General features: G+C 32.9%; 1 protein-coding gene across 1 annotated transcript in view; it reads left to right on the forward strand.

The window, feature by feature from the left end:
- The window catches only part of LOC149802130 (uncharacterized), a 42713-nt gene extending 29398 nt beyond the window's left edge, over window positions 1-13315 (forward strand). The window contains exon 8 of the mRNA XM_089956533.1: window positions 520-13315. Coding sequence (XP_089812659.1) covers window positions 520-533 — 14 coding nt within the window. The 3' untranslated portion in view covers window positions 534-13315. The remainder of the gene's footprint in view (window positions 1-519) is intronic.
- Window positions 13316-16867: the final 3552 nt, after the last annotated feature.

Genomic DNA, 16867 nt, shown 5'->3' on the forward strand with positions numbered 1-16867 from the left:
CCTTTTCAGATTTCTGTCATCTCACCTCTGTCCACATGGGTTTGAGTATCAGGCTTGGTCAATGTGGATATGTGAGATGACCGCCAGTAGCTTCCCATGGGTCAATGGTTCTTACTGGGTTTTCACAGGTTCTTCATCCACCACTTATACCAGCTGCCATGTATAGCCTGTCTTGCACTGAGAAATGGCATTAAACCTCAAAACAAAAACAAGAAATGTCCATAGAGGAATTTACTTACAAATTTCACCTCTGTGTTATGGACAACTGTCCACAGGAATTTACTTAACAAATTTCATCTCTGTATAATGATCCCATTGAGGTGTTTACTTAAAATTGTTGCCTCTGTATAATGTACACATGTCCACAGTTTACTTACAAATTTCACATGTATATAATGGACAATTGTGCACAGAGGAGACACATTTTGTTGTATTTTGAGTGACCTTTTTAGACCTGTTTCAATGCAACTCAGAATCTCCAAACCGTTTTCTGAAAAGTGCTGTATTTCTTTTTTTCAGATGAAGTAGACTGAAAGACCTAGAATGGGGACCTCATCAGGCTCAAGGTTTATTCCAGATCACACTAGATTGAGGACCTCATTAGGCTCAAGGTTTATTCCAGATCTCACTAGAATAAGGACTTAATCAGGCTCAAGGTTTATTCCAGATCACAGGGAGACAAAATATTGGGAACAGGTGTAGAGACAGTTAAAATCCTAATAACTCTTCAGTATTAGACTCCATTAATTTTTTCAGTGGTGGTGTGGGGATGCAGGTGGGTGGTGGTGAAGCCATCCTTTCCATCTTTGGGCAATTAGAGATGTACATTATCATGATTGTGATATGTATATATTATTTCATTATGTCCTGTAGTCACAAAATTGTACAAGTACAAATGTGGTACTCTTGGCTCAAGTTCATAATGTTTGACCATCTATTAATTTGTTGTGCATTTCAAATCATTTGTTTGATTTTCAGCACTAGTTTTTAGAAATTAGCATGAACCTGAAATAATGTGTCCAACAATAAACCCTGTCAAAATGGGAATTTACATGAAACACCCAGAAATGTTTCATGACAATTGACACAAAGGATTTACAACTTTGAGTTCATGGAAGATCATGATCACATTAAACATTCATTGCTGATCAAATGAAGCAAGCTTTACCTCTCTTAAATTATCAGTAAACACCGAGACTTTACTTAAAATACATAGTAGATCTTCTTAGAGTGTATCTCAAAACGTAATATTCAGAACAAAATTTTAGTCGATCAGTGTCCAAAAATTACTAGGTATTTAAATATTTTTAAAAAGCTTATGATGTCCAAAAACATGCTATAAATAAGGTACTGCAATAATGTACTAATTCATAATTACCAGTTGATTGTACTTGGTTCACATAGATCTTAAAACCTTGAATTCAAAGTCTGGTCTTAAGAGGCGCTTGAAAATTATAAAAATGGGAAAAGCCTTTTAAAAACTCTTTAAATTTGCATTGATCATTTAAATGCCATTTTATTTCACCAGTATTTTACTTAATACTATTTAAGTTCATAAATGTTACCTATTTAAAGATTTTTGGGAAAAGTGATCATTAACAGTCACTTTAATCCTTCATTTTATTAGACAAGGTTTATCCATATACCTTCAGTATTATCCTTCATTTTATTAGACAAGGTTTATCCATATACCTTCAGTATTATCCTTCATTTTATTAGACAAGGTTTATCCATATACCTTCAGTATTATCCTTTGCCAGGCTGTGATACGTTTTTATTCAGATCTTCCAGAAGCATAATTTATGTGTCACTACTGCCAAACTGCTAAATACAAATGGCAGCCAAAGATTGACTCAGTTTTTAGTTGTAATGATATGGAGACTTATGTTCAATCGCAAATGGATCCTAAATATTCCTGGATTAGAGAGTCTAAAAGGGATAAATGATTGGTTACACAGAGGCTGAATTGTGACCATCTTAAAAACTTTGGTGGAGTTCTAAATGTACCCATTTCAAAGGAGTTGTTAGCATCAACAGCAAGAAATAAATATATAAAAAGGTGCAAGAATAGGCTGAAGTCTGCTGATTAATTATTACAGCTGATATTTTCAGTCAGAGGGAAAAAGCCACTGGCCAACTAGCATTTACCATTCAGTCAAAATGTTTTAGGAAAAGATACAAGAAAAATACCACTGAATCAAATGATCTGAAAGGCAGTTAAATGATATGGTCAAATCCCAGATGAAGAAAAATGTAGAGGTTGGACATAGCTTGAAATGAGCATAAATGCTGTAAAGAGGTTTCAGAATTGGAAGTGGATAAGCTGATTTAAGCCCTTGAAAAATTATAACAAACCATTGAAAAAGTACTGAAAAGTCCTTAAGTTTGGTCTTGATAGTTTTGTATGATGGACGTGACATAACAGAATGAACTTTAATAACAAAATTCTTTCTGAGATGTCCTTGTTATTACATCATATGAATTAATAATGTAATTAACTTTTTATGGCTTTAATCCTTTAATCTCTTTTTCATTTATTGTTTTGTGTTTTGTAAGTGATTTGATATATATATACTTTAACATGATGGTTGGGATTCCTTCCATAGATATCATTATGTGTTAGTGTAATGTTAAATTACAGCTCTCATGAATCAATACTGAACTTCAAATTTATTGCCTGAGGACTTAAATATAATGATTTAAGATACACTAACTTTACCACTTTACACCTGTATCGCAATCGTCTTATTCTAGATGTAGCGTCTCTGACATACACTTTCTCTTCACCCATTGTTTCTTGTACTGTGATTGCAAATAGGATAGCCCTTTACCAACTGACCTAGATTCTTTGAGAATATTGCATTGTCCATAGACTTATGTTATTGTGACATAGTTAGAAAGAAGCTCCTACTTAATCTAAATGGCAAAGTCAGCAATATTAGTAAGCAGTTTTATATTAAATGGAACTGGATTAGGCACACTGTAGACTTCATTGAGTGGATTGACTGTAAACACTTTCATATTAAATAGAATCTAATGTTTTGTCTATTTTACTGGTGTACTTGGACATTGTTGTGGGCTTTACAAATAATTATTGGATAATAATCATTAGGCAGTCACATTCCATCGCAGTCATGTAGTAGATCTACCTTAACTTACTTTAGAAGAATGATTTACTTTGAAAAGTTCTACTGTTAAACAGTATGTAAAATTGGTTATATGATAATAATTTATGATTTCTGTTTGCTTCCATGATAGCTGTCTGCCACTTTTCTGTCTGCACTCATAGTTTTTGGCTCCTGACTGCCATATGAAATTAGGTAGCCAGTCACCACTTGTACTTCTCATGGCAGCTATGGTGGTAACCAAGGCAACTATTTGAAATACTGAGAAAAATGCCATTGAACACAAAATTAGGAATGAAGTTGTCTTGTCATTCTCCATGGTGTGCATGTTTTCTCTTAATATTATTTGTATATTCACTGAAAATTAATAAATGTGGAAGTCAATTTTGGATGCTGATTGGGTGAGAATGCAGCTACTGACAATGCAGTGAAACATGTTGCTGTTCAAATTAGACCCTATCAGATTTCCATTATTTTGCACAATAGAATAAAATAAGTTCTGCATAATAATAAAAGTACAAAATGAACAGTAACATCAGTTCTGTCTGAACATGGATGAAAGGTGAGTATATTGATTTCATTATGAGCTTGTGTCACACAGCTTCTGTAACAATCAAAAAAGCACTGGATGGTTGAAATCGATTAATTATGGACCAATAACGTATTTCAGAAAGGTAGGATAATTTATTTCTTCAGTTTATGGATGAGAAATTCTGGCATGAGGTACACATGGTCAAACTTGGAAACAAATAGAGTACAGTAACGTCTAACATGTGAACTTCTTTGCACTTGTTGACCTGATGGGCCTTGTGGGATTGATGCTATTTAGTGAATACCTGAACATTATGGATTATGTAAGGATCATAACAAGTTTTTATATTCATACTTATTATAAAACACAGAATATACATAAATATTCAATATAGTTGGTAGTTGAGGGGTGGGGGAATAAGTTTAGGAGGAATGGCAAAAATAGTTCACACACGGTTGGCAGTGATGAATAAAAATGAAATAATCAATGATTAAATCTCATTGATAAGTATATATTTCACACCCTAACATTTAGTATGAACTATTCTTGGCACAGTGAATGGACAACTCATTGTGCATGGCAAACTCAGTTACAATACTAAGGTACAATACTAATTTATGATATTAACAGTTTTCCTATTCAGTTTTAATCATGTTTCATGTAGCTCCAGCTTCCCATTTGTCACTTTCTTTTTTGCATTGCTATTTTTAAAATGTTTGAATTAAATTATGTCAGATCAGTGTACAGTGAAACCTCTCAAAATAAAAAGCCCTTGGGATCAAATGTAATTTTTGGTTTTAAGAGGTTTTCAATTTCCTGAGGTTTTTTGCAGATGTGAAAAAATACATCTATTTAAAATCACTTACATGACTTGAATCAATGATACAGTCTCATAGATAATTCTTATTTCACACCCTAACATTTAACATGAAATTTTCTTGACATATTGAATGGACCAATCATCATGCACGGGAAATTCTGTTACAATACTCAGTTAAAATACTAACAGTTTGACTATTTGATGTTAATCATGTTTCATATGGCTCCATTTTTCCATTTGTCAATTTTATTTTTTTAATTGATATTTTTAAACAAATTTGAATTAAATTATGTAATTTCAGTATGCAGTGAAACTCCTCAAAATCAGTAACCTTTAGGACCAAATGTAACATTTGGTTATAATAGGTTTCAGTTTCCTGGGGCTTTTGCAGATGTGAAAAATTATGTCCACGTATAAGCACTTATGTGACTTGAGAGAGAGAGGGTATTTATGATAGAACGTGTGTATGTGTGTGTGTAAGAGTGCACAAATTAAGAATGCTGTTTGTTTTTAGAACATTTAATGAAAATGAACTGAACTACATATTTTCCTTCCAAAAGTCATATCCAGTCACATGAATAATTACAGTTCTTCCACATAGAAATTGAGCTTTTGTTTCAGAAACATTTAAGGAACAAGATACTTTAATATATATCCAATGAAATTGTGACTGATGATCCTTGTTTAAATACTCTGTATAATTTTTTATGTTCCTATTTCCGATTTCTCAGTGTAGGCTTTGGCATAGATTCATTGTCTTTGATTTAATTTATCATGTAAGATTAGTTAATCGTATGACACTTTGCTGGTCGTTCTAACATCTTGACATGTGAGCGAAGACAAATGATGGTCATAACATCTTAAAATACTTGTATATATTGATTTTCCTCCTTTTGAAAATCAGTTGAGTGAATTGGACTTGTAGAAAACTGTTTTCTTGGTCTCTGTCAGCAAAGTATTCAAAGTTAGGCCACATGCCTTGTTCAATTAATTTAATTTAAAAAAATCAAACAAAAACAATCGATAGATTATTTATACAAATGAATAGCATCAATCACAATTAGATCATAAGTGTTGTTGGTAATATACTTTAAAAGTTGGTTTTAGTTTATGATGCAAAGATTAGTCTATTGCTGACTCTAATATGTGTCAGCATATGTATGTCAAGTATTGTTTTAACTTCGTGTTCTGATAAGCTTCAAACAGTACTTGCTGATCTGTGTCTGCTTGTGTCAAGTATTGATCTCTGTCAGCATGTGTATAAAATATTGTTTTAACTTCGTTTTCTGAAAAGCTTCAAACAGTACTTGCTGATCTGTGTCAGCTTGTGTCAAGTATTGTTTTAACTTCGTGTTCTGATAAGCTTTAAACAGTACTTGCTGATCTGTGTCTGCTTGTGTCAAGTATTGATCTCTGTCAGCATGTGTATAAAATATTGTTTTAACTTCGTTTTCTGAAAAGCTTCAAACAGTACTTGCTGATCTGTGTCAGCTTGTGTCAAGTATTGTTTTAACTTCATGTTCTGATAAGCTTCAAACAGTACTTGCTGATCTGTGTCAGCTTGTGTCAAGTATTGTTTTAACTTCGTGTTCTGATAAGCTTCAAACAGTACTTGCTGATCTGTGTCTGCTTGTGTCAAGTATTGTTTTAACTTAGTTTTCTGATAAGCTTCAAACAGTACTTGCTAATATGTGTCATGTCAACATATGTATGTCAAGAATTGTTTTAACTAGTTTTCTGATAAGCTTCAAACAGTACTTGCTGATCTGTGTCTGCTTGTGTGAAGTATTGATCTGTCAGCATGTGTTTAAAATATTGTTTTAACTTTGTTTTTTGATAAGCTTCAAACAGTACTTGCTAATATGTGTCATGTCAACATATGTATGTGAAGTATTGTTTTAACTTAGTTTTCTGATAAGCATACTACCATATTTGCTGATCTTTGTCAGCATGTGTATAAAATATTGTTTTAATTTTGTGTTCTGATAAACCTACTAGTGTATTTGCTGTGTCAAGTATTGTTTTAACTTCGTGTTCTGATAAGCTTCAAACAGTACTTGCTGATCTGTGTCTGCTTGTGTCAAGTATTGATCTCTGTCAGCATGTGTATAAAATATTGTTTTAACTTCGTTTTCTGAAAAGTTCAAACAGTACTTGCTGATCTGTGTCAGCTTGTGTCAAGTATTGTTTTAACTTCGTGTTCTGATAAGCTTCAAACAGTACTTGCTAACTGTAAAAGATAATGTGACACAGCATGTGTCAGAAACTTAGCAACTAAAACAATTTTTTAAGTTTGAAGTCAGTTTTAGTTTTTGGGGGATGGGTTTTTGTGTAAAATTGAAATAAGGGATCACAATGTGTACCAGTTTTCAGAGTTGAAGGGTTGCAGTTTTCTGGAGAAAAAAAATGCTATAAAAAGAATGAAAAATTCAGGACAAAATTTCAATCTTGAGGGGGATTCTGGTGTATCAAGGGTTCAGTTTTGAATGGTTTCACTGAATATACAACAAAAAAATACAAATATAATTGATCTTAATCATGCACCATTCCAGATTATCCCCAGATTATCTCTTTCATTTATATAATTTGATCAAGTTACTAGTGTCATCCTGTATTCCAGTATACATGGACTTACTGTACATATAGTATTTCTTTGTATGATTACTTTGTTGTAGACGTTTGAAATATCTTTTATTTTTAATGGAAATTTTACATGGCAGCACTGTTATTTGAAAATTAAAGTTGTGCCTTGAATGACTTCTGTGATATTAAAGTGATTTTTTAATCATGAGATAAATATATTTGAATATCTTGTCTTTTATAATTGCAATATGGCCTCATATAGCACATGATCTGTATGTTTCATTTGATTGTTTAAATGGTAGTGTTTTGATTGACACAATGTTTAATTGGTACAGTATTTTAAAGTTTCTGCACTATAATGAGTTTTTTCATCATTAGATACATAAACAGTGTTTTGTGTGTCTGCACTATGAGGTTTTTCATCATTAGATACATAAACCATGTTTTGTGTTTCTGCAGTATAATGAGGTTTTTCATCATTAGATACATAAATCATGTTTTGTGTGTATGCATTATAATGAGGGTTGTCATCATTAGATACATAAACCATGTTTTGTGTTTCTGCAGTATAATGAGGGTTTTCATCATTAGATACATAAATCATGTTTTGTGTGGCTGCATTATAATGAGGGTTGTCATCATTAGATACATAAACCATGTTTTGTGTTTCTGCACTATAATGAGGTTTTTCATCATTAGATACATAAACCATGTTTTGTGTTTCTGCACTATAATGAGATTTTTCATCATTAGATACATAAATCATGTTTTGTGTGTCTGCATTATAATGAGGGTTGTCATCATTAGATACATAAACCATGTTTTGTGTTTCTGCACTATAATGAGGTTTTTCATCATTAGATACATAAACCCTGTTTTGTGTGTCTGCACAATACTGAGGTTTTTCATCATTAGATACATAAACCGTGTTTTGTGTGTCTGCACAATACTGAGGTTTTTCATCATTAGATATATCATTTGATATATAAACCATGTTTTGTGTTACTTTAAGAATTCTTAGGGTGACTGTGTAATTGGTCTTAGATAAAATGGTGCCAGTCTATTATCCAATATGACCACTGTGGCAGTCATCTGGAAAATTTTGTTATAGCTATTCCTTCTGATTGGATGGTCATACTGATACGGGGTTTTAACTAAAAAAAAGATATCGTATTATGTCTAGTTGGTCTTAAACATAATTGTGCTAATCTAATGTCCAATATGGCTATTAAGACAGCCTTTTTAAAAACTCCTGAACAGAACATCATATTGACATGGGGGTTTCACCAGAAGACAATGTGTAAAGTCTAGTTGGTCCTAAATGAAAATGGTGCCCATTTAACATCCAATATGGCCACCACATGAGCCATCTTGAAACTCATAACGCCTCACCTGAATGGAGGGTAATATCAACATGAGGCTTTCTCAGAAAGTTTTCATATAATGTCTGGTTGATCCTGAATAAAAATGGTGCTGATCTTATGTCCAATATGGCTACCACAGAAGTCATCTTAAAAATCATGTTATTGCTACTCTTCAGACAGAAAGTCATATTGACATTAGAGGCACTTTCAGTGACCTGAGCTTCCATATCGGATATGCATGAAATTCTCACAGGATGCACCTTTTTTCCATGTAATCATCATCATTACATGCTTCAATAAAGCTAGTTTGACTAATTAACAGTTAATCCTTCTCTGATGTGATGACTTCAAAGAAACTATGATCTGTTGAATATCTATGTAAGCACCTGGGATTGTTCAGCAAATGCATGGTGTCCTATTAATGTTTTAATGATGTTTAAATTGGTGGCAATGTGGATGTAAATCATAAAAGTAATCATGAAAGTAATCAAAGATTTCTCCGATATCGAGTTGGACAGTATTTGTGCAGTCATTAATAATAATAATAACAACAATAAAAAATAATAAGTGCAGCTGAAGTACACTTGACTAGGACTATGGTTGTACAGTATCAGTAGACACAAAAGAGTGCAGAAAAGTACTTGGCTCATAAAAATGAGTCAGCAAAATCCATTTTCATCTTTGGACTTATGGTGAAATGACACTAATGCTAATAAAAGGCATTAAATATACAAAAAGCTAAAACACAAATTAAGACAAAGATTACTCAAGTTCAGAATGTATATTTAATGCTGCCCTTGTTTTGACCACTGTAAATGATGACACAAATGGTAGCAGATCTACAAGCGTGAGAGACCTGAATGTGAGAAGCAGTTCTCATGGTTGAAAAGGATAGAATCAGATGGTACATTAAAAGCAATTTGTGTAAAACTGCTGGACAGCATAATCCCTTCACTCAAAATGGAAATACTAACTTGCATCTAAGAACTTTTAGCTGTCATGAATTTAATTCAGGTTATTGAATTGTTGTCAATAGTTGCCATGCTCAAAGACGGACAATCCTGTATGCTTTTGAAAAATACTTCTGAAATTGCTGTGAAAAATGATGGCAGGCAGTTCCATTTGTTATGCCAAAGAACAGAAAAATGTAAAGAACAATTAGTTTGCAGATGGTAGAGTGCAGCATGATATAAAGTGTTTTGGACAATTACTGAATAACAGTTTCTCTCTAATGTGATTAATCCATATGTAATAACATAATGATCATGTACTTTTTCATTTTCCTGATAATAACCTGGGAACTCCTTAAATCTATGAATGAAGAGCCCAGGGCTCATACTAAAACTCTGTTGAACCCTGATTAGGTACTCACCAAAAGACATCTTTTGATGTCTAGATGGTTTTTAAAACCTGATTAGGTACTCACCAAAAGACTTCTTATGATGTCTAGTTGGTTTTTAAACCCTGATTAGGTACTCACCAAAAGACTTCTGATGATGTCTAGTTGGTTTTTAAACCCTGATTAGGTACTCACCAAAAGACTTCTGATGATGTCTAGTTGGTTTTTAAACCCTGATTGGGTACTCACCAAAAGACTTCTGATGATGTCTAGTTGGTTTTTAAACCCTGATTAGGTACTCACCAAAAGACTTCTGATGATGTCTAGTTGGTTTTTAAACCCTGATTAGGTGCTCACCAAAAGACTTCTGATGATGTCTAGTTGGTTTTTAAACCCTGATTAGGTACTCACCAAAAGACTTATGATGATGTCTAGTTGGTTTTTAAACCCTGATTGGGTACTCACCAAAAGACTTCTGATGATGTCTAGTTGGTTTTTAAACCCTGATTGGGTACTCACCAAAAGACTTCTGATGATGTCTAGTTGGTTTTTAAACCCTGATTGGGTACTCACCAAAAGACTTCTGATGATGTCTAGTTGGTTTTTAATTAAGAAGGTGCTGATATGAGGTCTAGTATGGGGGCAAAAGTGACCAGCTTGAAAATCTTATTATTGCTTTTTCTCCGGATGAATGGTCGTATCAGCATAGGGTTTTTACTAAAGACTTCTTTTAATGATTTGCTCATCCTAAATTCATATGGTGCTGATCTGATGTGTAATATGTGTCCATCTTGATAATCTTTTTCTTCTCTACTAGCTATAAATGGAAAGTCATTTTGACTTGGGATTTTCTTCAGAAGACTTCTTATAAAGTCTTGTTGGTTCAAAATGAAAATGACTGACCCTTAGTATGGCCACCATGTGGCTAACTTGTAATATTGTTATCTCTACTCCTAAATGGATGGCTATATCAACAAGTAGACTTCTTATGATATCTAGTTGATTTTAAATGAAAATGGTACCAGTCTTACATCCAATATGGCTGCCATGATTGTTGTCTTGAGAATCTCACCACATGTCCTAAATGGATGGATATATTGACATGGATTTTTCACCAAAAGACTTCTGATGATGTCTTGTTGGTTCTAATGAAAATGTTACGATTTTGACATAAAATATTCCACTGCTAATTTCAAAATCTATTCACTGAAGAATATCAGATATATGTATGAAGTTTCATGTCACTAGTTTTGTAACTTAGTTTTTTATTATTCACTATAATTAAGGTTCACATAACTAAATATGTAACCTATGTTGTATATTGTGCCCTATAATGAAGTTACTCATCCTTAGATATAATCAGTTTGTGTGTATTGTTAAGTGTATTAGATACCCAACCCTATTTTTGTGGATTGTGTCTTACTTTTGTGATGGCCGTATATGAACCCTGGTGTATTTATGCAGGCCATCTTGTAGACAGAAATTTTCTCTAATGAGTGGTAGACCCTGATTACATTGATGTATTCATGCAGGCCATCTTTTACACACAAAAATATGCAATGCATTGAAAGATGCATCCACACTTTACAGTTTGAAAATAATCATAACATATTTGAATTGTCTCTGCACTTATCATGTATCTTGTTGTGAACTCAGACCTTTACCTGTCATGTGCATTATATAGAATTGCAATTGACTTAAAGAGACCAAGTTTTTTTTATAGACTGATTACACTTCTGATGCCTGCAAACTCATTTTTAACATAGTAATAAATGATAACCATTCACAGCACATGCAAACAGATGTCTTCATGAGAGATGATTTGTGAACATGTTGACTTTTCTTTTTGGAAAATCACCTAAATTAACCAGAGTGATACTATCAACTGAAATTATCTTAAGAAGCATCCTTCTTTTAACCCAGTTAGAACCATAGCAAAGGAACTTTTGAATAATAAATGGAGTGGTAATAAAGCCAGCAGTACACCGATTAACAGCAAGAATGTTGTCAAAGTCATATTTTTTTTATCTCTCTTTTGATCAAGGAAGTGAATTGAAATAGTGGTCATTTTAAAATTATCACACTATAGATACAGATGAAGTTATTTTCATTTGCACATCAATATAGCTTTGGTTTTTAAATGGTTTCAGGTATGTATTTAAGTCTGTTGTTTAAGTAAAAGAACACAATAGAAGTCAGTATTGACTGAATCATACTGGCTGGCACAAGGGTAAAGTGCCTTGTTAAATTTCAGTATAAAATTGTGTAAAAATTTTGACCACTATCTTAGGCCTGATTATCTTCCACACGTAATCCATTATAAACTTGTAATTTTGCTGTAAATTGCTAGTATGTGGTATTCATTAAATATGGGATTATGTTTTACCATGTGTGAAATTACTAAAGAACAAACCATATGTTTTTCCTATTAAAAAATAATTGAAAAATTGGCCAATCAAAATCTTTGACCCCTTTAGAAATATCAAGGGACCATTGGCCCCTGATCCCCAAATCTTGGATTGAACCCCGACATTATGATGCTTATCATACTCCTAATAACAACATACATGTTGTCAAATGTTGCTAAAAATCTCAAAACCAAAACTTTTCTTCAGCTGAATTGTGCTATATAACGCCATTGTTACTCTTTAAATGGACTGTGTTCAGCTGAATTGTGCTTTATAACGTCATTGTTACTCTTTAAATGGACTGTGAGGATATATCCAGTCTGGAAAATTAGGAAATGTTGGAGGATTCTTTTGAGAATAATTAGGGCTCTTTGTACAACAATTTAAATAGAGACTACTTGCGATGTTTTCTTTCCATAATGCCAAGAAGGTGGTACGTGCAAATTTCGAAACTAAAACCAAGTAGTTTGAAAAATACTGAAAGTTTTAAATCGTAAGAATCAAACTTAGGAAAACTGGGTCTACATGATCATAATTGAGATTCACTGATTTTACATTTTAATGTTCTTTGAAGACATCTTTTGAAATATTTTCATTGAATAACTGAATTGAAATTTAATTGATTGACCATACATAAACTTGATGAATACCCTAAAGAAGTTTATTTTTTGAAGCTAAAGTCTGTGATGTGCTTTTACCACAAACAAATTTATTTTAAAGTTTTAAAAGCTGTTTAATAGCTAATCCAGCTTCAAAAGTTTGACATAATGAAAAGCATCAAAATGTACCTTGAATTCGTTTAAGGTGCCTTTTTTTAACATTTATTATATTTTAACACTTTTCACTATGATAGTTACCGTATATATTCACATAATCCTGATCAAACTTTATAGGCCCAGACATGCTGTAACAATGCATGCGCTCATCTGAGTCTAATGTAGTTGTTAAGGAGTGATTTGTAGACCCTGATCTGCACGTGTTGTAAGGTTCTGTGTTGCTTGTAGATGTATCCAAGTTATAAATAAGAGTATACAATATAACATGGACAAATTTTAAATACATGATTTGTCTGTATAAATACGACATACACATATAACAAGTTATAATTTATGTGTAAATAAAATGTTTTGGCACAGAATTTCAACAGGGATGGTTTTGAATAATGTGCATGCTTTAATTTGGACCTTAAGTTTAAGCCCTGACAAAAAATACTTACAAAAGAAACACCAAAAAAAAAAAAAAACCACGAAAAAACCACACTGGCTTTATGATTAACTTTAGATGGCTTTCATTGAATGACAGATTATAAAATGACTGCAATCATCTATTAGGAATGTTCCTTGTTCTTGTATTTCCGTGAAACTTACTTTGTCCATTCTAAAAATATATTAAAAAAATTAATTTTTGTTTATCAATTTAAAAGTATGCTTACATATTGGATTTTAAGTTCAGTAATGATCGGACATGTTTGTAATTTTGAAGCCACATTGTCAATAACCATTTTATAGCAATAGGATATGGAAGAGCTGTGTATTTAGTTGGAGACGCACACTAATGAGGTGATCTTACGTTTGATTGGCGGACCATATTGCCACTCCGAAGACCATATTTCTGATCAGTTTTTAACAAACTTGAAGTATATGCTTATATAAAATTTGGACAAAAACTCCGGTGGCCTAGTGGTTAGAGCGTACGCCTCAGATGCGGGAGGTCGTGGGTTCGATCCCCGGCCGAGTCATACCAGAGACTTACAAAAATGGTATTAACAGCTGTCTCGCTTGGCGCTTAGTATTAAGAGATTAGTGTTAGGATTGTTCGGCCCGGTGTCAGGATAATGTGTCTGGGTGGGAGATCATGCTACATGTCTGCGGCATAATGCCTCAGTGCTAGACATCACTTCAAACTGCCACATCGTAGCGATATGACTGAAACATTGTTAAAGCTACGTTAAAAATCCAAATCACATCACATCAAATTTGGATTACTTAGTAGGCAAGATCCACACATTAATGAGGTAATCTGGCATCTGATTGGCTGACCATTTTCCCACACTGGAAATGAAATTTCTTATCCAATTAGCTCAAGTTTGGTAATGAGCGAGATTGATGCATATTAATTAGGTATTATTGCAGCTGATTGCCTGATATTGTTGCTGCATTTGAAACAAAATTTCTGATCCTATTTTGATTAAACGTGTGTACTTTTTTCGTGCAAATGTTTGAAGAGTTAGTTAATGAGCAAGATCCATGCATATTAATGAGGTTATCTTGCATCAGATTGGTCGAGTGTTTCACCACTATATGTCCTATCCAAGTTTTATAAACTTGGTATGTATGCTAAGATCGTCAAGACCTTGCACAACTTTGATAATGAGTTTGATACATGCATAAAAAAATTATTAGGCATTCTTGCATCTGATTGGCTGAGCGTTTTATAACCCAGGAAGTTAAATCTCTGATCTGATTTTGATAAGACTTACAATATGGACTTATATCATGAAATGAGTAAAAATCCATGCATAATGATGATGTAATCTTGTATTTGATTGGCTGACATTGTTACCATTGTTGAAGTCATGATTCTGCTCAGATTTCTATTAGATATGAACTATGGACTTCAAGCATATAACCTATATAATGTCTTACCGGTATATTAAGAGCAAGAATTTGCATTTTAACAAGGTGACATTGTATCTGATTGGTTGAGATCTTGCATGAGTACAGTTGTGAGCAAGATCCATGTATATTAATAGGTTGATTTTGCATATGATTGGCTGAGTCGGTTGACATTTTAGCAACTCTCATTATGTTGATAGTTTTGTCAAACTTGGTTGAAAGGCTTATATTGTAAGGATATAAGCGTTCTGTTGAGCAAGATCTTGCACATGATTGGCCGAGCTTCTTTTTGCATGTTTCTGTCTTGATATTAATAAATCCTGATAGTTTACCAATCTAGCATCTGTATTCTAATAGGATTTTGGTAAAACTGTAAATAGGTCTATGCTGTAAAGCTCTTGGTTGAGTATGATTGTAAGGGACATTTTTGCATATTAATGATTTGGCCTTGCACCAGATTGGCTGAATATTTCAACAAACTAGCAACTATATTTCTGATAAGATTCGGATAAAACTTGTTAAATAGTCGTATATTTTTAAGCTGTTGAATAAGTGTGATTATAAGCAAGATCTGTGCATATTAATGGGGTGTCTTGTACCAGATTGACTTAGCTGGAAAGTGAATTCCAATCTTAAATTTGCTCCACTATGCAAAAAAGCTTATATTTTCATTGCAATAGGTTCTAGAATAAGTGAGATATGCACATTATCAAGATATTGGATCAGTTTGATTATGAGCAAGTTATATGCATGGTTACGAATCTATTAAACTAAAAAAAAAAAACAAATTTAGTAACACTTACAAAAATAATTTAATTTTCAAAGTTATAAAAGTGAAAGTAACTTGCAGTATTGTGAACTAAATCCAAACTTATGTTACAAGTTCTATCACAAGTCCAAAAGAATCGTGTTCCAAATGAATTCCTAGCCTTGAATGTGCAGATGTACTAACAATCATGATGTGTTATAATGGCATTATCCAGAAAAACGCCTCTGGATGAATTCAAAATAGTCCCAACGTGTTTCCTTAGTCCAGATAGTATTATGAGAACTGTGTAATCCAGTAGTTTAAATAAATAGTTCCTTTCAAATTGAATCCAAACACAACCTTATATACATCTGCAGACTGATATTAAAACAATACTAAGAAATAGGAATCCGAATTAGGAATGAAATAATTGCACATTTCTCTCTCTCTCCCTCTCTCTCTCTCTCTCAGACACACACACACACACACACACACATATATTCTCCAATGAGAATATTACTCCAAACCGTATATAGGTTCAATATATATTTCGAATTAAAACTAGTATATAAAAAAAAACTCGTCCATAGCTCTGTCTAAAATTAGAATCTATAGTGATGGACCAAATTGAATTCCAGTCTGATCCACTGTGGTAAATAAGCTTATATAGTCATTGTCATAGATAGGTTCAATATTAGGTGAGATCTGCGCTTGTTAATGAGATAATTTGCATCTGCTTGGCTGAGCTGGTTACCTCGCTAGATCTAGAGACTGTTTCTAATCTAGTTTCTATAAAATTTAATAGATGGATTTCTATCTTCAAGAACTTGGATGACTTCATATTTCAGCAAGATGCATATTTTAAAAAATCAACATGATATTGAAGTTTTCGAGATAGTTGACATTAGCTGTCATTACAATAGTTGACATTAGCTGTCATTACAATGCTACATAAACCTGCTTACTGAAATGATCAACTGCTAACTTAAGTAAGTCAGGTGAGTGATATCAGGCTCACTTGGGACTCTTGTTTGCAGCAGTACTTTCCATTATTATATATCTCTTTTTGCTGGGGTTTTCTGATCGTTAAGTTTTTGTAATTGTCATTCATGTATATTAAATAAATAAAAATTGTAATGGGTGAAATACTGCATATATCAAAATGTGCAAATGAATGAATGGATGAATGAATGAATTTTATGAAAGAATGAATGAATAAACGATTGAATGAATGAATCAGTGTACTGTGAAAAGTACGTGGGTTGTTGAATGAATAAACAAATGAGTGCATAATTGCGTTCAAGCTTGCTTTCAGTGTTTAAACCAGTGGTCC

This window comes from Sinohyriopsis cumingii, chromosome 4 (genome assembly GCF_028554795.1).
Source record: "Sinohyriopsis cumingii isolate HCF-2022 chromosome 4, ASM2855479v2, whole genome shotgun sequence".
In the NCBI taxonomy this organism is placed as follows: domain Eukaryota; kingdom Metazoa; phylum Mollusca; class Bivalvia; order Unionida; family Unionidae; genus Sinohyriopsis; species Sinohyriopsis cumingii.